This window comes from Terrapene carolina, unplaced genomic scaffold, assembly GCF_002925995.2.
Source record: "Terrapene carolina triunguis isolate 2854851 unplaced genomic scaffold, T_m_triunguis-2.0 Scaffold238, whole genome shotgun sequence".
In the NCBI taxonomy this organism is placed as follows: domain Eukaryota; kingdom Metazoa; phylum Chordata; order Testudines; family Emydidae; genus Terrapene; species Terrapene triunguis.
In genome coordinates, this window is record NW_020664589.1 from 842,701 (window position 1) to 867,309 (window position 24,609).

The 24,609-nt window shown below is 47.6% G+C and overlaps 1 protein-coding gene across 1 annotated transcript in view; it reads left to right on the forward strand.

The window, feature by feature from the left end:
- CACNA1B (calcium voltage-gated channel subunit alpha1 B) overlaps window positions 1–24,609 on the forward strand; it is a 490,111-nt gene that overhangs the window by 270,931 nt on the left and 194,571 nt on the right. Inside the window, exons 9-11 of the mRNA XM_024206825.3 lie at window positions 11,262–11,377; window positions 20,004–20,060; window positions 22,601–22,690. Coding sequence (XP_024062593.2) covers window positions 11,262–11,377; window positions 20,004–20,060; window positions 22,601–22,690 — 263 coding nt within the window. The remainder of the gene's footprint in view (window positions 1–11,261; window positions 11,378–20,003; window positions 20,061–22,600; window positions 22,691–24,609) is intronic.

Below are 24,609 nucleotides of genomic sequence, written 5' to 3' on the forward strand. Positions count from 1 at the left end.
ACAGGGTAGCTGGCCCTTCCTGTGGGAGGCAGTGCTGCAGCCAAAGCCGTCTCAGTTGTATTAGAAGTTTCTTGGTGATGTTTTGCCAAATGTTTCACTTCCCTAATTTTATCTCATCTCATCCCAGCCCAGTTATACCCCCTTGCATTGCTCTAAACAATTCCTCCTTGTTCTTGGTGTGTACACCCTTCTTGCACCCGTAGATTGTGACGCTTCCAAGCGATTTCCTAGCCAAGATAGACATATTTAATTTTTTCCTACCTAAACAGAAAGGAAGGATGGCCCAGTGGTTCTGCTGCTAGCCAGGGATTTGGAAAGACTGTTCAATTTTCTGCTCTGCTATAGACTTCGTGCATGACCACGGGCAAATTGCTTAGCCTGTCTGTGCCTCGATTCTCCATCTGTGAAATGGGGGTAATAGTGCTACCTTACCTCACAAGGCTATTGTTAAGATTAAATGTGTTAAAAGTAGTGAAGTACTCAGATAGTAATATCTGATTGGGAAGGGGGGAGCAGGCCTATACGTACCTAAGATAATTTTGTGTCCTTCAGTCTTCACTGATCTCTCTTCACTTTGTTTATATCTTTTTGGTAGCAAGGTGCCAAACAGTATTCCCCACATGGTCACACCGGAGCCAGATAGCCATGGACTTGTGTCTTTCCTGCTCTGTGCATGCAGCCTCAAATTGTGTTGGCCTGTGCTGTTACCATGATGCATTCCAAACTCCTCTCTAATTTGTGGCCCATTGTCACTCCTGGATCTCTCTTGACTTGCAGCTGCCTGCGTCTCTCTCCCCTCCCACCATATATAGGCTTCTGATTATTTCCCCCCAGATTTACGTGCCTTTGTTTTTTTTTAAAGACAAATTTCATTTTATTTTCTACCTGTGTTTGTAACCTCTCAGCAGCTGCTCTGGTTAGTGCATTGAAGAGAAAGATGTTCTCTCCTCGCCTCGCCCATCCCTCCCCCACCCCTGTGGCTCCGATCTGCTGGTATGAATAATGCAGCTGCTGCTGAGTCTGCCTTTGTTCTTTGCACAGAGCAGATTTTCTGAGCAATACCAAAGGTTGGCATCTTTGAGGTGGTCGGGCTGTGGCCGGCATGCTGGGACATGCGAAGGTTGGCACGACGGGGGTCTCTGTTCTCTTGCAGCCGTCTCCCTGACCTACCATTTCAGGCTCTCGGAGGTCTGCCACATCGCAGGGCGAGGTGGTGGGCGTCTATCTGAATTATTCAGCTTCCAAAAGAGTTCAAAGGGATGCTGGCCCTGTTTCAAGTGACACTTCCCCACTGAAAATACATCCATCTGGAGCTAAACAAGGCAGGAATCAAAGGAAAGAAAGCCTACGTTTAACCCTGCTCAGGTCCTGAGCTTTGCTACTGTATCTCAAATCCCCTGCCTCTTTTTTCACTGTCTTTTTCTACCTCCTCTTCATGGCTGCCTAACCACTCTCCATTTTAATTCCTGGACCCATTCCTAAGCATCCTTAGAAGTCAATGGGATTGACAGATACTCAGCATGGAATGCCATTTGCATTTGCAAATTCATCTGCATTTGGCAATGCTTTGCACTTTGCAGGATTGGTCCCCTGTCTTCTAACTTCTTTTCTTTTCTTTTCCCCTTAGGGCACGCTCATTGCTTTTTGTCTCTCCTAGGGCAGGTTAGCAGTGATTAAATGGATGTTAGAGTCAGGGCCAGGGCCGGCTCCAGGCACCAGCTTACCAAGCAGGTGCTTGGGGCGGCCACTTCGGAGAGGGGTGGCACGTCCAGCTGTTCGGCGGTAATTCGGCGGACGGTCCCTCACTCCTGCTCGGAGCGAAGGACCTCCCGCCGAATTGCTGCTGCAGATCGCGATCGCGGCTTTTTTGTTTTGTTTTGTTTGGCTGCTTGGGGCGGCCAAAACCCTGGAGCCGGCCCTGGTTAGAGTCACTGAAGGTTGATGTCCATATGTCTTTTAGTTGTATAAACAGAATCACAAAGTGGCTGCTTTTTGCTGCAGCCGGGAGGGATTGTATGTTGCAATGGATTTACTGTGCTCCAGGAAGACACAGCAGAGAGATGAACCTGCAGAATAAATTCTTCCCCTGGAGCAAGGATCCGCTTCTCATAAACATTGGAACACTAATGTGGTTACTGAGGGAAGCGTAAGAACAGTAACAAGATCGGATTCCTAGTGAGACGAGCTGCAGGGGCTTTGAAGGACTTTGTAGCTGGGAGTTGCAGGAGGGGAGAACGTGAGCTTGCTGCAGAAAGGGTGGGCTGGCAAGTGCAGCATCACGAGCTGACAACCACCTGAGAAGCAGCATGTTTCAACAAAGGAGGCCGAGTTCAAGATGGAGCAGCTTCAGGAACAAGCACTCCATGGGCTGGCAGGGATTGATAACCGCGGCGGGATGTACCGACTGCAGTCTGGCCGAAGACAGGATACTGGGTAGATGGACCATTGGTCTGACTCAAGATGGCCGTTTTTGTGTTCTTATGGTGTCTTGGTAACCCATGCAGCTGTGACACTGTTGTCTTTAGACATGTGGCACATCCCACCCTGGAATGGCTTTCTTCATCAGAAGCAAGATGGCCACAGAATGAAAGGGAAGGCTAAGCAAAACCCACCGTTCCTCTTCTCCCACCCCACAGGGCAGCTGAATGAGCCAGAGAAGTCTAAGGAACCTGCTCCCTCCAAGTCTAGCCAAGTGTTCCTGCTTATGTGTGGATGCTTTTGATGATGGAGACACAGTCACTGTCAGGCCATGAGGAAAGGGTTAGAGTGTCACCCCATTCCCTGAGCGGAGAAGCAGACTGAACACCCCCAAGATTAGGCCTGTCAGTGATTCACTGCCCCAGAACAAACTAGGCTGGATCCTATGTGACATACCGGGGCACAATCCAAACTAGTGGGGGGCTGTGTCACCCCGATATGCAACGCTGGGTGCCTTACAATGCTTTGCTGTAGTAGCTCCCACTTGGGATGCTCACAAACAACCTGCCAGCATGCAAGCTACACCCTGAGTGTCTGTGGGTAACTCCTGCCTGCCAGCTACACCCTGGCTCTCACCAGCCTTGGTTATACTTCAGGGTGACCCTAGCATGCCCCCAGTCCCAGATCTTCCCCCAGGAATATGTGTTATCTACTGCCCAGCCCTCTCCTGGAAAGTACAAATATATTCAGTCCATGATTCCTTTAAGGGAATAATATGACAGTTTATTATTTTAAATAGTCATCCAGACACTTCAACTTTAACACTCTGGATTAGATAAAACAGTAAAACAAGTTTATTAACTACAAAGAGAGATTTTACGTGAGTACAAGTAATTAGGCATAAAAGTCAGAAATGGTTACAAGAAAAATAAAGATAAAACATTTACTGGTGCCTAACTGAACAAACTGTATTAGATTCAAGCAAAATTTCTCACCACGTGCTTCCAGCAAGGTTCTGACCAGACTCTTCAGGTCAGAACTCCGCCCCCAAAGTCCAACAGCTGTTTCCTTTTGTCTTCTCAGGTGCAGAGAATACAGCGGGCAGGGAGAGGGGAAGGAGTGTCTTGGGGTGTCTGCCTCTTGTTTTTGTAGTCCTGTCCCTCCTTGGAGAAGCATTTCCAGCTGGGAGCAAGGTGACAGGCAGTCTAGTGAAGAAAGGAAACTGTGCTGTTTCTTTGCTGATATATAGATTTTTGTCCCTGCTCCCTTCCTTGCCAAAGAATGGCCACTTAGAATGTAATGATTCAGAATATTGGGAATCATTAAGAAAGTGGTAAATAATAAGACAGAAAATATAATATTGCCTTTATATAAATCCATGATACGCCCACATCTTGAATACCGTGTGCAGATGTGGTCACCCCACAAAGATATATTGGAATTGGAAAGTGTACGGAGAAGGGCAACAAAAATTATTAGGGGTATGGAACAGCTTCCATATGAGGAGAGGTTAATAAGACTTTTCAGCTTGGAAAAGAGACTACTAAGGGGGGATAAGGTGGACTAAGGGTACTATAAGGTGGATAGAAAGCTGGCTAGATCATTGGGCTCAACGGGTAGTGATCAACGGCTCGATGTCTAGTTGGCAGCCGGTATCAAGCAGAGTGCCCCAGCGGTCGGCCCTGGGGCCAGTTTGGTTTAACATCTTTATTAGCAATCTGGATGATGGGATTAATTGCACCCTCAGCAAGTTCGCAATGACACTAAGCTGGGGGGAGAGGTGGATACGCTGGAGGGTAAGGATAGGGTCCAGAGTGACCTAGACAAATTGGAGGATTGGGCCAAAAGAAATGTGATGAGGTTCAACAAGGACAAGTGCAGGAAGGAAGAATCCCATACACCGCTACAGGCTGGGGACCGACTGGCTAAGCGGCAGTTCTGCAGAAAAGGACCTGGGGATTACAGTGGATGAGAAGCTGGATATGAATCAGCAGTGTGCCCTCGTTGCCAAGAAGGCCAATGGCATATTGGGCTATATAAGTGGGAGCATTGCCAGCAGATTGAGGGAAGTGATTATTCCCCTCTATTCGACACTGGTGAGGCCACATCTAAGTATTGCGTCCAGTTTTGGTCCCCCCACTACAGAAGGGATGTGGACAAATTGGAGAGAGTCCAGTGGAGGGCAACGAAAATGATCAGAGGGCTGGGGCACATGACTTATGAGGAGAGGCTGAGGGAACTGGGGTTATTTAGTCTGCAGAAGAGAAGAATGAGGGAGGATTCGATAGCAGCCTTCAACTACCTGAAGGGGGGTTCCAAAGAGGATGGAGCTCGGCTGTTCTCAGTGGTGGCAGATGACAGAACAAGGAGCAATGGTCTCAAGTTGCAGTGGGGGAGGTCTAGGTTGGATATTAGGAAACACTGTTTAACTAGGAGGGTGGTGAAGCGCTGGAATGGGTTACCTAGGGAGGTAGTGGAATCTCCATCCTTAGAGGTTTTTAAGGCTCAGCTTGACAAAGCCCTGGCTGGGATGATTTAGTTGGGGATTGGTCCTGCTTTGAGCAGGGGATTGGACTAGTTGACCTCCTGAAGTCTCTTTCAAACCTAATATTCTATGATTCTATATGATTGAGGTCTATAAAATCATGACTGGTGTGGAGAAAGTAAATAAGGAAGTGTTATTTACTCTTCATAATACAAGAATTAGGGGTCACCAAATGAAATTAACAGGCAGCAGGTCCTTGGGAGATTTTTAGGCCAGTTTTAATTTCCTGAAAGGTTTGGAGAAGACTCTGAGAAGTATACAACATTTAGGAGAACTATCTTCACCAAACCTCTGGGCCTTTTGAGGTTCCTTCATCACTGGTCACATCAAGGGTGGATTAAAACTAGGTTGGTCCCTGATCCACCAGAATTTTGGGACACCCCCACCCCCAAGCCCTTAAAATGGCACCGCTTCTCCTCTCCCCTGACAAACTCCCCCACCCACACAGGCCCCCCCATGAACAGCTCTTGCCTTCCTCCCACTCCTCAGTCTTTGATTTTCCTGCCAAATGAGGCAAACCAGCATGCGGCTGTCTGGCACCACCCAGGCAAGCTTGGCACCACCACATGCTATGCTGACAGATTCACTGCTGCACTCACTCTTCCTCTGACTGTGGGGTCTGGATCCCAGGGAACCAAAGAAGTTGCCTTATTCCAAATCTTATTTTCAGCTTGAATTAGGCGTCAGCTGTCCTTTTCTCTAGGCTGTTGAATGACTAGGCTGTTTAACATACTGCTTGCTATTCCCTAGCAAGCCTGTTCTTGGGCACTGCCCTACATTCAGTAACAATAGCTTCCAAATTTAGCCTCCGCAGGGCTCATCCATCTCTCTCGGCCTACTTTATTTTTCCACGGAGGGAATTCTCTTCAGCCAGTGACCAACCCAGACTCTGCAACATCTGCCTGGCTTGCCAGGCCTAGAAGGAAGAATAGCCTTCTCATCAGTGGTGTTCATACGGCTGGGCTTCATTCGGATGGGATTATGTTTTCCCATGCAGTGCTGCATGCCGTTAGCTTCCTGTGTGCTTTGCACTGCAGATTCAGTGCAACTCTTCATCAGTGGAAGGTCAATTCCCAGTTGAGGTGACGGAGCTCTGGGCATCTGAACTAGGTTCTGTTTCACAAACGAAAGGGGCGTTTGCATGCGCCCAGCTCATCTCTTTTTGGGCATGGGATGGTGATAAAGCTGTTCTGCTAGGTCTGTGCTTCAGTTTCTCTCTCTCTCTCTCTCTCTGTGCTTGTACTGAGCATGGCTTTCAGTTCAATAGCCTATGGCTGCCATCCTATTTTAGGAGCTGTGTTCTGATAATTTATGTACAGCACAGTTATATGGTAATTGTATTTAATAATAATTATTAATAAACAGTACATAGCACCTTTCATCTGAGATGGGTAAATGTTAATGTCCCCATTCTACTGATGGGGAAATGAGGCTCAGGGAGGTTGAAGGACGTGGCTGAGGTCACACAGGAAGTCAGGAGTAGCTGACCCAGAGAGGCTGGTAGGAAACCCAAGAACGACGGCCAAATTGTCCGACACTTGCATTTCAGCTGGTTTGCTCTAAAGTGGCAGAGCTAACCCTGAGACCTGCTCTGCAGACCCACGGAAGGAAGCCAAGGGTTTGGATGCTGTGACACAGTTTATGTCACTGCCAGAGGAAATCATGGAAACCACATTGCTTGAAATATTTACAGCTAGCATGGATAAACCACTTGGAAGACCTTCATCAGGCAATAATCCCCTATTGGTCCCGGTGGTGATTAGCTTAGCTTAATGGTCTCTTCTTTTCCTTAGCTATGATTTCCCTCAAAATGGCCATCCTGACATTTTTTACACCCTGATTTACTTTAATCTTCTACCCACCCAGGGGTTGACCACCCTTTGTGTCTCTTCCTACTGGCTGGCTCCAGCAACTTGAACAGCCTGCTACTCTGAGCAAAAGAAGTGACTCCTTTAGCTCAAGTGGTTTTCATGCTGAAGGTCCTGGGTTTGCTCCCTGTTCATGGGTGTGGTGTCTCCATGTGATTTATTACAGATATATTCCATATGTAGTCCTTATAATGTTTGATTGTCTTGCATCCAAGCAAAGAGTTGAGTATGGTGTTTGCCACAGTGAGGCCTCCCGGCTGCCAGCCTCACTATGGCGAACTATGGTGTGGGGAGAACCTCTTTGGTGCCATGGTCTCACTGTTCCCCTTTGCTGGTGCCCAGCCAGCAGGGAGCCCCTGGGACAGGAGAGAGTGAGGTGGAGGAGGAAGCCGCAGGGAGCCATCAGGGACCATGTGGGGGGACAATCTGGCTTCTGGGAGCACATAGATGGACAGGGAGGTTGATGGGAGGCTGAAGGGGATGATGGGAATTTGAGGTAGCCTGAGTTAAATTATTCCAAGACTCCAGGCTCCCACCACCGCTCGCCCCAATCCTGTCGTTTACCTTGGTAAAAGTGGGGTATGATGGGAGAAAGTTTTAGAGCCAACTGCATTGGACTATGTAAATGACTGCCTCCATCAGCACCTTGGTAACCTGGTACTGTCTTGGATCACCAGACTTAGGTGGAGTTTATGCCCGGGGGAAGGGGACTTTTCCCTGTGTACATACCAGCTTACTCACAAGAGTAGATCAATGAAACCACCTGTGATATTTTGTTCCATCTCCTTGAACCACTCTGAGTCTGTCTCTGGTGCCAGCACGTTGAACTCATTTGCACAACAGTAGGAGAAAGAGAAGAGAGACACTTGGAAAAGAGATGCCAAACGAGATGAACAGGCTATGGGCCTTCCAATCCCTGGAGATGGTTGTCTTCAGCTCCAGCTTGCAGTGCATTAGTGAAGAAGCCGCTGCCCGTCCTGTGGATAGATAAGGGCTTTCCGTCTCCAGGGCTGTCAGTCTGGCATCCTTCACCAGCAGCATTAAATTCACAAAGAAAAAGAGCGAGGAAAAATCTCCTCTCCTAAAGTTAGAGCTTGGTGTGTGAGAGGCTAGATAGCCCTGCCTGCGTGAGTCACTGCTGTTAGCTTCTCACCTCACACCTCCCTGGTGCGAGCACTCTCTTGTGCTTCATCTACCTCCTGCCCTAAGTATAAGTGAGACCATGCTGCAGAGCATCCACCCACTGAAACGTAGAAGGCCACAGTCTGTGGAAACTAGCCCCACTGTGTGAACGGGGCACAATGCTGGGAATCGCCCTACAAGGAATAGTCCTGTCGGTAGAGAGCTGCTCTACTCTGTGGCGGGATGCCCAGACAGCTCTTTCCTTCTGTGACGCTGTGAGGGATTCTGGGTTGTCACTGGTGTGAAAATAACAATTTTGCTAAATAAATCGGAAGGTTTATTTAATGCCAGCCACCCCCGTCTCTGGGTCCTTCTGTGCTCTCACCTAGAGCTGGATGAAAATTTTCTAACACATTATTTTTAATGGAAAATGGCTTTTGGCTTTAACAGAAATTTGTGAACATTTTGGGGTTGTCGAAAGCAGTTGTCGAAAACTGGAAAACTTGAGAATTTGTTGACTTTCAGTTTTGTGCCAAAACAAACCAACCAACAAAGAAAAATGTTTAAGAAAATGTGTGTGAGGCGGGGTGTGTTTTTGTTGAAAACTTTAATGGAGGGGAAAAATAATCTTCCCCACTGTGACTGTGAGCAGATACACGGGCATAGTCCTCTGTTTCCACCAGGCATCTACACTTCACCACCAGGAAAAACCTTTCCCAAAGTGCCCTTGTCTGCAGTCCAAGTGGCTTGGGTGGCAGCTGCTTAATCATACCAGAGAGTCAATGAGAAGTGAATTGAGGTGCTCCTTCCTCCACCGCTTGTCCAAACTCAGCCAGCAGTGGAGAACAGGAGACCTGGGATTCAGTTTTGCTCTTGCATGGGGCAGTGTTATAGCATATAACCTTAGGATTAAACATCTTCCATTTGTGGCTGAACCTGGCAGAGGTCACTGTAACATGTCTCCAGGGACTGTATCTATGATAGTTGATTACGTGCAACTTCCTCTGCTAGTCAGTGTTGGCTGGAGGCTGTCACAGCATCTAACCTTATAAGCGGGGTGTCAGTCAGCCTGGTTAGGAGCTACAGTATGACAGTCTTGTGCCCTAGCACACTCAATCACGGCAGGATCTACACCCACTAGTCAAATAGCCAAGAGCATATTTAACCCCACCTAGGGTTTACTTTTCCCTGGGCCCACTGGGGGGGGAGGGATGTGCAAGGGACCTCCCCCCACATCTTAGGCCCATTGCTCAAGAGCCAAGAACATTCACAGTCCCTGCACTCAGGAGAACTCAAAGACTGCTCTGTCCAGGCCCACTGCAGCGCACCTTGCCCAGAAGGGGCGCTGTTTGTGTGCCTCCCACTGCTCTAAATCTCGGACAGGGCACGGGGTTAAGCACAGTCCTTCATGACCCTCTGCCTGGGACTCTGCAACACCACGTCACCTCCTACTCGGGGCTGTGTTTATCTGGCACAATCTAGTCCTGCATCATTTGCAGTGGAACAACACCGTATAGCAGCAACCATAGCCCAGCTGTGCCTCCACGCACGGCAGTTTTATACGAGTACTGTCGCTGCCCCGGCGCTGTCAGATCTCATTCCTCCTCTCTCTGAAAGAAATCAAAACTGACTGGAGGTCCCACGGCCTGGACCGATGGGCGCTGAACCAGAAAGCAGAACATTAAAAAAAGACAGAGAGGAAAATCAGTATCCCTGCTGACACGTGCAGGTTTGCGAATCGCAAGCTAGACGCCCACCGAATACCAAGGCAGGCACTTGAGACCGGGAGTGACACAGCTGCTCCTCCACCCAAAGGATGGGGTCATGAGTTGTGCTGTGGGATGTGGGAGGGGAGAGGAGAGGCATAAGATTGAGATTGAAGAGCAGAATAACGGCACAGCTGATGGCAAGTATCAGCTGGTAGCCGGTCGCGCTGTGCTGTGAATCAAGCTCTCACTGCAGTCCCTTTGAAACGGGTCAGACAATTCCTCCAGACTAAGCTAAAGTGTCAGCTTTGACAGATGAAATGAAAAGCATGAAGCTGCCTCGGGCACCTCTAATCCCCTACCCCCAGCCTTGCTGGTTTTTAACCATAGAGCATGTTTGGATAACAGGGTTGGATGCTTTGGATGGGAATCTAGAAAAACACAACAAAAATTAACTGGAAGGTTGCGGGGACTGGCCAAGCTTGGCTCAGTGATGACTAACTGGGGGATAAGAGGATAATCTGTAAGTACTTGGAAGGTGTCAACACCAAAGGTCCAATCCTGATCTCCCTCACACCACTTTTACCCAAGTGTAAACTCCATTGGCTTCAGTGTAGTCACTCCTGATTTGCCCCCAGGTGAGATCAGAATCAGCCACAAAGTGAGTGAGGGACTGGGCAGGGAATCAATGAATTGAAACTGAGCAAAAGGAACTGCAGGTGAGTATCAGGAAAAGCTTCTAACAGTGATGTGTGTTAGGCTGCAGAATAGCCTCGCGAGGGAAGTGGTGGATACACCATCACTAGGGTGATTTAAACACAGTCTAGAATATAATGTGTAAGAGATTCCCGCTCTGGCTGGGGGATACATGACTCTGTGTTCCAGGTACTTTCTGGCAGACTCCTCTTTATAGTTCTGTTTTGACTATGGATTTCCATGTCATTTTAGCAGCTAATGGGACTTCCCGGATCCTCAGCCTAGGGTTGTGTGAGATGCTTGACCATAACTGCCAAGTGCCCACCAGCACTCATGATTCAAGTTTGACTTGCATTTGTGAAAACTCCGCCCGGGCCCGTGAAAGTTCAGAGATGGGCTAAAACTCCCCATTCCGAATTCTAAAAGGCCGGCTGTGCCCTGATCACGTTCAGCGTGCTGTACGACGGGACTAGTCCTACAGGGAGCTCCGCTGTGGGATAATATTTTGATCTTTATTAAGTTGTGGTTCTGGGAAGAGCAGAGGTTTTTGTTTACATGCACCTTATTACGTAGTGTTAGCAGCAGTATTATTATTGTTTTATTTATTTGTATTGTGGTAGTGTCTCAGCGCCTCAGTCCTGGACTGGACCCCATTGGGCTAGGCAAACACAGAACAGAAAGCTTACAATCTGAGTATAAGACCTGAGACGGCAGGTGGAGACAGGCAGCTAGGGAAGCAAAAGGAAACAAAGGGACCATATTTGTCAGTACACCTGCTACCTAACCATTCTCAAGTGTTTTGTAGGCATCCCGGCAAAGGAGAGTTTTAAAAGTAAATTTGAAGGAGAAAGGAGGAGTTGTTAAGCTGTCTTGACCTTGTGTGATACACATTCGCTCTCTCTGCAGCGAGTTCGCCAAAGAGCGCGAGAGGGTGGAGAACCGCCGGGCCTTCCTGAAGCTCCGTAGGCAGCAGCAGATCGAACGGGAGCTGAACGGGTACTTGGAGTGGATCTTCAAGGCAGGTAAGGAGAGAGCCCTCCTCCTGCTTTGTCTCGACTTGCGTGTGCTGTGACTTGGGCCACCTTGTGATGCTAAAGAAACAACCTTGTGTTGAAAAAATTAGGCCTCTCCCCCTTTTAAATAGCATTGAAACCCCGACTGACACTGCAGGGGACACTGTCCTCGCTGCTCCCTAAGTTGCACCCACAAAATATGCTTCTGCAAACAGATAACTGTGTGTTCAAAACAGACAGTTGCACATGCAAAATGGACAAGTGCTTGCAGTGACTCGTTTTGTGCCCCTACCTGTCTCTTTGTTCATGCTTGTAACTGCTGTGTCTGTTACAGCCTGGGTGCCTGAATTTGAAAAAATGACCTTATGTATCTCCAGTGGCTTCATTTCTTTCCCTTTATTCCTTGGATGGCTTTTACCCCCTTTGCAAACCCATCCATGGCTAGCTCTGCCCCTCTGTGAATTCCTCCGAGGCATTAACATTTGCTGGGATTTGAAGAGGCGATTGCAGTAGTCAAGACAGAAGATGACCGTCGCCTGGACAAGAATTTTGACAGTCTGGTCGGAGAGGAAAGGCTGAAGCTTTGAAATGTTAAGTAGGAGGAAGAAGCAGCAGCAGTTTGTATGGTCACCTGACCCCATTATTTCACACTGTTCTCTGTAGAGTGACAAGCAAAAGCCAATTGTATTGACCAAGATTTATTGAGTGTAACTGCTCAGCGGGAACTACCCTCAATTAGTTACCCACACTTTATCTCCCTTTTAATTCTGTGGTTCCTTAGCATTCAAGAAAGGAACCATTCACATTGCTTTCTATTCCTAAATTGTCCCTCCATTTGTTTCCAACTTTGTGCTACTTCAGATTCAAATTAATTAAAGGTTTACCTAGTAGCTAGAGCAGAGGATGCCTCCGTTCTAATCCCGTCTCTAGCTGCCTTGTTTTAGGGGCCCTTGTGACTACTTGGTCTCTCTGAGCTGAGCTGTAGCCAGAGGTGTAATTTCCAGCTCAGATAAAAATATATGCGCTAGCTTTGATGGCTCCAGCATGCTAAAAACAGCAGTGTGCACACGGCAGCACAAGCAGTCACTCAGCTTAGCCACCCTGAGTACTGTCCTAGCTGAGATCCTACGTAGGTACTCTGGGTGGATAGCCCATCCCGCCCCTCTGGCTACATGGCTATATTTAGTATGATAGCTCAATCAAAGCTAGCGCGGGTATGTCTACTCCAACTAGAAGCTATACCTCCAGCTCCAGTGTAGAGGTACCCTCGGTTACCCCATTGGTAAAATGAAGATAACAACACTGTTCTTCCAAGGGTGTGGCCTGGTTTAATTCTGATTGGTTAAAGAGCTTTGACATGTTCTGCTGAAAGGAACTGCGCAAGTGCCAGGTATTACTGGAAGTGGTTGTTTGAAAATTGAGATGCGTAAGTTGCAAAACATACAGTGAAATCTCTTCCCTTAAATTTGCACGCCACTGTGGAACCTCTCCGTGGGAACGTCTGGCTGCTGTGTCACTTTGCCCCTAAATGTCACATGAGCGTGTGGTACAAATGCTATGAGATGCCTATCGTTTCCATTTTTTCTAATGACATGTGACATTTAGAACTGCAAAGCTTAAAGGAAGTAGCTGAATCAGGGAATAATAAAACACTCCTACTGAGGCATTGCTGGAAATACAATAGCAATGTAATACAGGCTCCTAGTACAGCCTGAAGGAAGTTTCATGCAGCGGAAAAAAAATAGCTAGGCTGGGAAATCATTAAATGCAAAAAGTAGCATTGGAGGCTATGCTAAAGCTGAGAAATCAAGTGCTCAAAAGTCAGGTCTTGAAATCTTGGCCCCGGTGAAGTCAATGGGAATTTTGCCAGAACAAGCTGCTTCAGAGGAAGGTGAGAGAAACATATCGTGGACAGTCCTGGACCAACCAGCCCACATGGCTACTTAAGGAATGCAGAAGTAAGAATCTTGGCATTACTAAAAGACCTTAGAGACAGTTCACGGCTGGTAAATCACCAAAGCAATGTAACTTTAACAGATGCAGAAATGGACTTACCTGAGGCTGCTTGAACGGAGGAGTTTATAACTTTGGCAGAGGCTTTTCTAGTTGAGGCATCTGAAACAAAGGTGTGCTTAATGGTGACATCCTTAATATGGGACTGCTTGCATGAGGTATACTTAATACAGGAAGCCTTAATTGAGGGGGTACTTAACAAATGCTTTCTTAACAAAAGGATAGGAAAAGAAATAGAAAGCGCTGGATTTAAATGTGCTGACTTAAAAATAAATTGCACCCATTTTCTGAAAGCTTGAATTGATTCCCCCTCTCCCCCCCGAAATAGTGTTATAAAATAAGCTAGGTATTTCTAAGCCCTGCAAATGCTAATATTTCAGCTGGAATTTAATTACAAGAGTGGTTTTGGTATTTTTAGTGCTTCCAAGCTTGAAGACAGCCAATTTTACTTAAACTTCCCAGAAGAGCTTACCTTGGGGCTGAGACCAAGCACTGATCATTTTAGCTCAACGGACTTTGTTTGAGGAAGTTGTGAGTGACAGGAATAGAGGAGCTAGTGTGGGAACTGGATCTCAGCTCTGAGTGCAGGTTTGGGAGATAAGAGTTTGTTGCGGGAGGGCTAGGCCAGAGAGGAGTCCTGCATTTGGCTCTAAATGGGGTGTGATCAATCTCATCTCTTGGGAGGGGGGAGTCTAAATTCAGCTCCTGTCTGTCTGTGACTGGGATGTGGGCGGTTGTGCCTCGGGGTTGGCACAGGAGTCATGGCTAGTGGTTAGAGCAGGGGATGGTAGCCAGGGAATCGGAGTCAGAGGCTTGGTGCCAGGGCCAATGGTCGGAGCCGGAGTCAGAAGACAGGAACTGGAGCTGAGGTTCGAGACTGGGGTTCTTGGTGTGAGGCCAAGCAGGATCGGGGCTGAGGACAGGGCAGTAGCAGGATCTGTCACAGCTGGGGGCACACGCTTTGAGCAATCATTGAACTGCTGCTACACGTAGGAGCTGGTTTGCTGATTCTTTCAATCAATCAGACGGCATAGCCAATCAGGTAGCCCACTACAGGCCAGCTGCACTCATTAGGTTGCCAGGAGACTGGCTTTGCTGACGGCCCCGATTTCTGACTCTGTCAGAGGTCTGTTTCCTGGTCCCATGAGCCTCCCCAAACTGGCTGATAGTTTCAACTCTCCAGTGAAACATCAAGTATCTAGGACCAGTCCCATGGAAGGCTTTGAATATCGGGGCAGACACCTTAAACTGGAATCGGTTTTCATTGTGGGAGCCAGTTCAGAGAGCAGAGCACCGGGGTGATGTCCTTGTGGTACCCCATGTTAAGCAAATGGGCTGCAGCATTTTGTACCAGTTGGAGCTTTTCCAGGGTATGGGGCTCCATTCTGAGATACAATCAGGTGTATTAATCAAGGCTGGAGGTTACGAGTGTGTGGATCACCATGGCCAAGGATGAAATGCAGACTCCTGCTCAGCTGCGGACGAGGCTGACTGCTTTTTACTGTCATGGCCCTTTGGACATCTGGTAGCATTGAGAACTGCAAAAGGACCCCAAAGCTGCAGATCATATTAACACTCTGAGGGCAGGTGCCTTCAACAGAGAGGGCTTGTTATAGGGGAAGTGGCTTTTCCTCAAAAAGCTTATAGCCTACATTCACAGGTGGCCCCAGTGAGAATCGCGAGCCACGGAGTGGGGAGAGGGGAGGAGGCGGGCACAAGAATAAGACCTTGGGGTTACTCATTCCAACATGTGCATGTCTTGATGGCTCCCTTGCAGTTTTGCGGGAGCGGATTTATATTTTTAATGTATGAACTCGCTTTGCATAGGCAACCCAGCGAATCTGAGTTTTTAGGAGGGATGTGGATAAGGAGAGGATGGTCGTTAGGCAGACAGATTTCAGGTGGGTGTTACATAGATAATGGGGCATTCTGAAAGAAGGGCCTGGAGATGGACATGAGAGAAGGAAGCCAACATATAGGGTCTGATTTTACTTTCACGTTGGTGTAAATGTGGTGTGACTCTGTTCGGGTTAGCAAAGATACACTAGTGTAAAACTGGGATGCAAGGAGAATTTTCATAGATTCATAGATTTTTTTTTTTAAGGTCAGAAGGGAACATTGTGATCAACTAGTCTGACCTCCTGCAAAACACAGACCACAGAACTTCACCCTGTAACTCCTGCCTCAAGCCCGGAACTTCGGGTTGAGCATATCTGCTAGAAAGAGACATCTTTAATCTGACTTAAAGACCGCACAGACTAAAGAATGAAGTCCATGGGATTTTTTAAATAAACTCTGTCCAAGGGTAATCTCTACCCACCGTTGAAATGTAGCCAGCCAATGGTGCACAATGTCTATGGATTGCATTGTTTTACAGCCCTAGACCCACAAACACAGTTCTCTTACCAACCACCACTTCCTCGGCGAATTCAACGCCAAGTGATATCTAGCTGGAAACCAGGGAAAGCTGTTGCTGTGCTGGGAACCTGCAGCCTCACTCACTCTCTGCTGGGGAAGGGTGTTTTTTCTTTGGCTCAAAAGGAAGGTGGCAAGGAGTTTATTTGAAACTATGCCCTTTAGGGGAATAAAGGAGAAGAGCATTGAGGAGACACCGATGTAATCCATGAAAATGATCTTGCCACTGCTGCTTTCTTCATTAAACTCCTCAGAGCTGTAGCAATTCTTAGGCTGTCATGCTGCATTTCTAAGGGAGCTGAGAGCTAGAACTTCCCTCTGCAAAGAGAAAAGCATTCATAAGTCCCCAAATAGTCTTTTGAAGCCATTTCTCTTATCTTAAAAGGACATGCATCATTTGAAAATGTTTTCGCTTTGGAGACTGAAAGTCTTACAATTCAGAGCGAATCAAGCCGCTTCTTGCATTTTAATTCCTTTCAAATCCATCTCCTAGCCACAGCCCTTCACCGCCAGTTCCTGTGCATTTCTTTTCCCCTGGAATAAGCGATCTTTGGGACGATTCATTTAACCTCTCTCTTCCAGCTCGTTGTCACGTGAGTCTCATGCTCCAGCATTGTGAGCTTTCAAGAGCATCAGGACGTAGCCTTTGTGGAAGATGCACAGAGACAGCAATCCCCTCACACAGCTGAGCCTAGAAGCTGGATTAATTAAAGAGAGGCGAAGCCATGCCAGAGATTCAGCGGGAGGGTCAGGGTGCTCATTCATGGGACATGTGATGAGCCCAGATGAAAGTTTAGTGGGGTTCTCCTTATAGATGCATTTTTGTCTTTCATATTTACTAGCCCCGATAACTTAATTTGATTCTTCTGCCTTGTTGTATTTCCATTGCAGCTTTAATTCCAATAATCCAGCCTTTTCCTTGGCACGCAGTGTCCTTTCTCTACATGACAGAGACTGTAGAGCAGTGGTCTCTTGGTTGTGGTGTCTGGCTTGCTAGCTTGCAAGCTCTTTAGGGAAAGGGCTGGCTTTATTTTGTGCCATGTCCAGCGCCAAGCGTATTCCCAGCACTTAATTAGTAGCAATAGGTCTAATCTTGAAGGCAGCTATCACTATGGATAGTTAAGTGCAGAGAAATGGATTCAATCTGTGTAATGAGTCATTGAATCTATTTCCCCATGTTAAGTATCCTCGTACCTTCTTGTCAAGTGTCTGGAATGGGACGTCTTGATTATCACTACAAAAGTTTTTTTTCTCCTGCTGATAATTGCTCCTCTTAATTAATTAGCCTCTTAGAGTTGATATGGCTACTTCCACCTTTTCATGTTCTGTATGTATATATATCTCCTCACTATATGTTCCATTCTATGCATCCGATGAAGTGGGCTGTAGCCCACGAAAGCTTATGCTCAAATAAACGTGTTAGTCTCTAAGGTGCCACAAGTACTCCTGTTCTTTTTTCATATTCTTTGTTTCAGTTGCAAACATGAAGTTTACACTCAAATCCAAGCCAGGCTGCTGGATTTTAGTTTTCACTGTAACTTAGGCCTGGTCTACACTAACCCCCCAAGTCGAACTAAGGTACGCAACTTCAGCTACGTGAATAACGTAGCTGAAGTCGACATAACTTAGTTCGAACTTACCGCGGTTCAGACGCGGTCCACACGCGGCAGGCAGGCTCCCCCGTCGACTCCGCGGTACTCCTCTCGCCGAGCTGGAGTACCGCAGTCGACGGTGAGCACTTCCTGGTTCGACTTATCGCGTCCAGACCAGACGCGATAAGTCGAACCCAGAACTTCGATCCCCAGCCGCCGAACTAGCGGCTGGGTGTAGACCAGCCCTTAATGTATCTAGCTGTGTGAAATAAGGCTCAGAGAAGCTACAGATAAAGCCCTGTATTATTACGGTATGCAGTCCATCGTCCAGCCAAAAGAAGATTGTTCTATATTGTACGTCTACTACTCCGTGGCTCATTCAGAAGTAAACTGGACAAAGTGACAAGGGTTCCATTACTTCCCTTGGGAGACTGTTCCACAGCCTACGGGACCTCACAGTCACGGACAACTCCTTTACTTAATTTGTCCCAGTACCTCCCATGTAATACCCCTTTCTACAATGTTAAATTATTCCTCTTCCTCCTATTTCAGAAATATCATATTCCCCTTGCGTTGTCACTTAGCCATATTTAACTCTTGTCATCTTCTCCCTCCCCACCCCACTCCTAAACATTTCTGCAGCTCCTCTCTCAACTGTCCAACTTGTGCGTATCTTTTGGATACTGAGGTGTCCAGTGATGTTGCAGGTGGAGTCACACCTGAGCCATCTAGAAAGGCACTTTCTACTTTCCTGTTCTGTCATGTGATGCCTCTACATATGCACCCAAAATTATATTGGACTCATTGGATACCTTGTAAAACTGCAGACTGATCTATCGTTTGTTGTTTGCGATCACCTGCCAGTCTCTGTCAGCACCTCTGCTTCCTGGAGCTCTCCCTCCCGCTGACTGAATGTCTCTAATTATTTTTCACTCAGATGCATTAATCTGCATTTTCCCCAGTTGAATCTCATTTTGCTCTTTTCTGCCCATATTTCTAATCTCTCTGTCCCTTTGTATTATTTCTCCTTTCAATTTTGTGTCTTTTCATTAGTGTAGCAGCATTCACTACCTCTTCCATATAATTAATAAAGATATTTTAAGACTGTTGTTAACATCCATCTCTCTAGTACAGGGGTAGGCAACCTATGGCACGTGTGCCGAAGGTGGCACGCAAGCTGATTTTCAGTGGCACTCACACTGCTCGGGTCCTGGCCACTGGTCCGGGGGGCTCTGCGTTTTAATTTAATTTTAAATGAAGCTTCTTAAACTATTTTAAAACCTTATTTACTTTACATACAACAATAGTTTAGTTCTATATTATAGACTTATAGAAAGAGACCGTCTAAAAACATTAAAATGTATGACTGGCACGCGACACCTTAAATCAGAGTGAATAAATGAAGACTCGGCACACCACTTCTGAAAGGTTGCCGACCCCTGCTCTAGTATCTCTCTAGATAGCTCCCCCAACTAATAGGTTCTTTGCTGTGTGGTCTGTTTCTTTAGCCAAATCTAAGATGATTTAAATTGTCTTTTCAAGTAGGATTTTGTGAGATACTCTATCAGATACTTTACTAAATCCAAGTGCACAGTTATGCTTAAGAATGTAAAGAAAATTACAATTTAGAATGTCAAAGTCTTGTGAGGTTCACCAGTCCCTTCTTTAAAAAACCCTTTGACAATTCATTATTGTACAGTAATAAGCCAAAACACTGTAGAACTATTTATACAAACCCTGGTCTTTTGGCTTGTTGCTGTAGAATACTGTATCGTGTAGTTTCACGTGGATGGAATTTGCCCTATTCTCTAGTAAGTTAAAGCACCACTGGTTCCATGCTTTGGCTTCAGTCAATACTAGGTTTGGACATTACCGGAGAGCATCATCAACTCTGCCAATTTGGGAGACAATTCACATAAATATGGAAAACAAAACAAGTTTTTTCATGTGTCTTATGTAGTTTTAACTGTGTCGACACAGTGGGTGAAATCCTGACCCCACTGAAATCCATTGGAGTTTTGCCATTGACTTCAGTGGAGCCATGATTTCACACAGACAAGTTGCAGATCAGTGCACAAGTGCCTTAAGTCCTGGCAATGATGAGTGAGTGTCTCAGAGACATGGTAATGGCATATGGCCTCTTTCACTGCTGGTACGATGGCTAGAATTTGACCGAGAGCGATGGTAATACAGTATGTGCTTACGCCTATGCAGATCTTGGGTCCAGGTTGGAGTGGGTGGCAGCCATTGCTCTCCAGATACTCTCCACTGCAAGCAAGTAGGTGGGGACTGGGCAGAGGGGTGTTGGCAAAGCCAATGCTCTGCCTTCTTACTTGTCTGAGGAGGTGGCTCGGTGAGAGGGGCGAAGCAAGCTGCAACCCTTCTACGGTTTTCATAACTTGCTTTCCTTCCTGAAGCAAGAAGGGCGCAAGGGAGTAATTATGACTCTCGGTGCTGCCCCTTACTCAATGCTGAGTCTAAAGACTCAGTCTAGTTGGGCGGTATGGTGAGCTAATGCTGTGGCAAATGTCCACGCCCACTGCCTCCCAGTCAGGAAGCTTTATGATGAAAATGCAACCGATCCAGGGTTGAGCGCTGCTGTTTCCCTTTTGCAGAGGAGGTGATGCTGGCAGAAGAAGACAAGAATGCCGAAGAGAAGTCCCCCCTGGACGGTAGGTCGTTTTGCCTTGTACTTTTCCTCTTGCACTAGAGGAGAGGTTTATACGCCATATGCGGATGTGGTTTTCACTGTGACCTAGCGGGTACAAGCGCCATATCTTTGCATGCAGCTGAAAATTCTGATCCCAGCCTTGGAGCAAACCCAGCTAAAATTCCCTCTTCCTGTGTAGGACTTCTTCAAAGTTTCAGGTGGACAATCAGCAGCTATGAGACATGTCGTTCTGGGATGGGGCGCCACCCCTGGGATCTGCCAGACTCAATTACACAGACAGTGTAATTGTGGGGGTCTGGTGTGCACAGGGCCCCCTACCAGCCTCTAGGTAGTGTGGAGGGATGTGACTACTTGTAGCCTTGAGGGGAAAGCTTCAATGTGGATGCCAGCAAAAATAAATAAAGGCAGGGCTCGAAATGAAGGCTTTCAAAAGGATTTCACAAAGAGACTAAGACCCCTGTCACTTTTAAGCAGTAAGACATAGCAGGGTGTGGTGATCCTATCTAATCTCACGACTCCTAGGGGCCTCATGTTAGCAGGAGAACTCGAGGGATTAAGATTTCCGACACAGCTGCCGTGAGACTATGAAGAGTGTTTTCCCCCTGCCTCTGACATCAAACTCTTAGGATGTTACAGACAGTGAACGTTCAGTTAAAGACTCTTCCCTCTCCCTTTTCTGACCATCTTTCGTCCTCCTGTGTCTCCTCCTTTCCCCTTCCCGCCCCGTCCCTCCCCTTCTCTTTTTTTGTTTCTCCTCCCATTCACTGTCAGGGAGGGCTGCCTCCGAAGGGCCTATTCAGCAAGGCACGGCACCGGCGGAGACTGGCGTCAGCAGCTACAACAGTGAGTGGATTGCAACTCAACAGGGGGTTAGGTGGCACAGTGGGGTGAGACTTTTTGCTTGTGACCTCAGATCCTGAGTACCACAGGTCACTAGGAACAAGGTTTATCTGAATCCTCCATGGCCACTGGTCCACCATGCGAAAGGATCACAAAATCTGGCGTGCTTTGGAGTGGTTGGTGATCTGCACGCAGGAGAGGCCCAGGAGTGGAAAAGCAGGGGGTTCGGCAGGTCAGGTTTGAGGTGCTTCGGCAGAGCTTTGGAGTGGGAGGGAAGTTTTGCACGGTGCTTGGCTGTAGCCGGTGCTGTTGGTTGCAATGAGCGCCTGGTTTGGAGGAATAGCTTTACAAGAGGGGAGTTGTGCAACTAAAAGAGAGACGGAGTTAGGCCACAGAATTCAGACCCAGATATTTAATGCCCCAAAGCTGGGGCCTATTGCTTCACCTGTATTAAGTCGGTATATGCAAAAATTGGATCCAGATCCCAGTTCCGATTAGAACCCTTCACCCTCCAGAGTTCGGATACTTGTGAATCTGGGGGGGTTGCTGTGAGCCCATCTCTAAAGTGAACTATGCCATCTTTTATAAGAAGGATTTTGATGCTGAGGAGGTGCTGCACCCATTATTCAATCATAGCAATGCAGCTGGTGTAGGATAAGGATCCCCTGTTCACATTACCGTAAACCCCAATTATCCTCAAGACAGTGCTGACATAGCAGATTTCCTGTATGTCTCCAGTGGACAGTTTGTATCACCACACCATGGAGTGTCTTACTGCTGGTATCAAATGGTGCTTAATCATGATATTGTTTTTAAACTCTTATCAAGACGGTATCAAAATATTTTCTGATAGTTCGCAAGGTTCCAAGGCAGGTGGTCTAAGGCTCAGAGCAGGGTTTGTGAGGCAGCAATTTTGCTTTGCCACTGACGTGTTCAATGGCCTTGGGCAAATCAGTTAATCTTTCCATGCCTCGGTTTCTCCATCTGTAAAACAGGGATAGTGATATTTACCAACCTCACAAAAGGGGTTGCCGGGTCAGGCTTATGTTTTCAAAGAGTTTTGATGTCCCCAGATGGAAGGTATTGTAGAGTGGGTGTCATTAAAAAGACATTCACCATGGGATATTATCTGCTTATCCATGGTATTTCCTGTGCTTAGGGCAACATACGGTGGCAAACTCTCTCTACTGGAATAGAGTGAATGCTGATGTTTTAATGGTGCATGCGGTAGAAAAACAGATAATAGCACTACTATCCCATATCTCATCATGGCTCAATTAACCAAGGCAAATCTCTCCTCTGCATATACCTTTGTTTAACATAAATATCACTCCGGTAGCTGGGCTGAAATGAACAATGGTGGCAGTGCCCTGCCTCCGAGCTCTAAGAAGCTACCAGATATTTTTCTTTCCCGCTGTCTTTTCTTGCCACCTCAGTCGCATTGAGACGTGGGTGGACAGAAGTCCTGCCTGGCAAACTTTCAAGATTTAGCAGGTTAAATAAATAATGACCCTGACATCAAAGCAAGCAGAGGCCACCATACAAAGCCGTAGGTTGATCCATTTGCTACGGCTTATCCATGTATGGCAGCTTTTAGTTGGCATTGGGAAGGAAATACAGGCCCCGGCGAGTGAGAGGTGGAGAGAGGATCGACTACACAATGTTTATGGTGCTTTTTTATTTTTTTTAATTTGCATGCAGTGTTGAAAAGAGCTACAATAAAGAAGAGCAAAAACGACCTGATTCATGCTGAAGAGGGGGAGGACCATTTCACAGACATTTGCTCTGTTGGTGAGTACTGGCCCAGCATTCTCTGGCGGTGTTAAGAACTCGGGCAAAGTGCTTTCGTGTCACACTCCTCTGAGCCATTCCTTTGTTTCGACAAACTGCACTTAATTGCTGGAACCCAGGGACATTTCAGCATCTGGTCCTTAACCAGCGTGCAAGGGAGTGGGAGGGGAGCCAGGAGCTCTCCTCTACCCTTCTGCACTCCTGCTTGAGAGCCAGATACAATCCCAGTCCTTGCCCTTACAGAGCCCTTGGAGGAGTCGTTCCTGCATCAGGCACAATGACTCTGGGACTCCTTCTTGGGGAATGCTCCTCCATCCATACACCACCCGCTGCGTCAGCCTGGGCCTTAAAGTGCTCTCTAGCCTCATCTGTTGTGTGGAGGCGAGGGAATGGACAACAATCCAAGCCCATAAATGAACAGTGTTCCCTGTTGGACACGTGGCTGACTTCTTTAGAGAATGGCTTGTATTCCGGATGGGCACAGGGAAACCCTGGACTGGACGTCTCTGCTAGTTCTATAACCTTTGCCCTAGCAATGTCTCTTGTTGCAGATCTCCACATTGTTAAGCCAGATGTGGAGATGAAGGGCTGCGCACAGATGGTCACCCCATGCTGACATGCATAAATCAGGTGCAGTGTGCACCATTATATGCCTGTCCCAGATCCTTTCCGTGACCACAGCATCTTCCAATACGTAAAGCAGGAATGTGATGGGGTCCAGAAACCCTGCTTGCTTTCCAGAAAACAGGAATGAATTCTCTGCTTAGACCTCACACAGGTGGACAGGGTGGAGTGATGAGACAGGGCTGGAGGTCTGCAAACTCAGGCAGCTCTCTGCTGCTTGAGCACCAGCAGAGGGGAAGGCCTTTGAGATGGTAAATTTCCACCTCCAGTAGTGGCCAGGCTGGACTATAGCCCTAAGCTGCGAACATGTCCTGATTATTTTCTGGTTAGGTATTATTTTCTGGTAAATCATTTTGCCCTCTCCCCTCTAACTGTCCTGAATGAATCCCCTAGGAAGAAACTTTGCTGAATGTGTCTTGATTTTAGTTTGCTTCTAAGGCAGCAGCTGCTCTCAGCCAGCTTCTAATGCATTACCATGCTCCCACAGACACTAAGGAGCAGCAGATCATGAGCTTTTCATGATGCCCATTGAAAATGGAGGCATAAGTGGTACCTGTCCATGTGCACATACAAATGCGAATGCACCGTGCACACTCACTTCCACTCTTTGAAAATTTGGCACTTAACGGGCAGAGGGCTTGTCAACATGGCAAGTGGCTGCGTGGCAAACCAGGGTGTGAATCTGGAGCACCCTAGCTTGCCCCTCAGTAACGTCCCATGTGGTTTCTGCTATAGCGCAGTGAAAGTCCTGAAGTGCGGCTTGGCATACAACTAATTGAAAGTACAATGAGCCAAGCTGCACTCTGGGACTTTCACTCACGGCTGGCTCTAGGCACCAGCAAAACAAGCAGGTGCTTGGGGTGGCACATTTCTAGGGGCGGCATTCTGGCGCCGGCCATCATAGGCACTGACTCTGTGGCATGGAGAAAAAGTGCCACCGCTGCCCCAGCTTGCCTCCGCTCCGCCTCCGCTCCGCTTCTCCCCCCTCCCTCCCAGGCTTGCTGGGCGCAAAACAGCTGTTTTGCCCAGCAAGGCTGTGAGGGAGGAGAAGCCGAGTGGCGGGGCGCTCGGGGGAGGCGGCGGTGGTGGAGCGGAGGTGAGCTGGAGCAGGGAGCAGTTCCTCTACCCCCCCGTTACTTCCTGCGCCCCCCCCTCTGCTCCACCTGCTCCCCTGAACGCGTCGCTGCTCCGCTTCTCCCCCGTCCCTCACCTGAGAGGCAGGGGGGAGAAGCTGAGCTGCGGCGTGCTCAGGGGAGCAGGCGGAGCGGAAGTGAGCTAGGGCGGGAGGTCGTGGG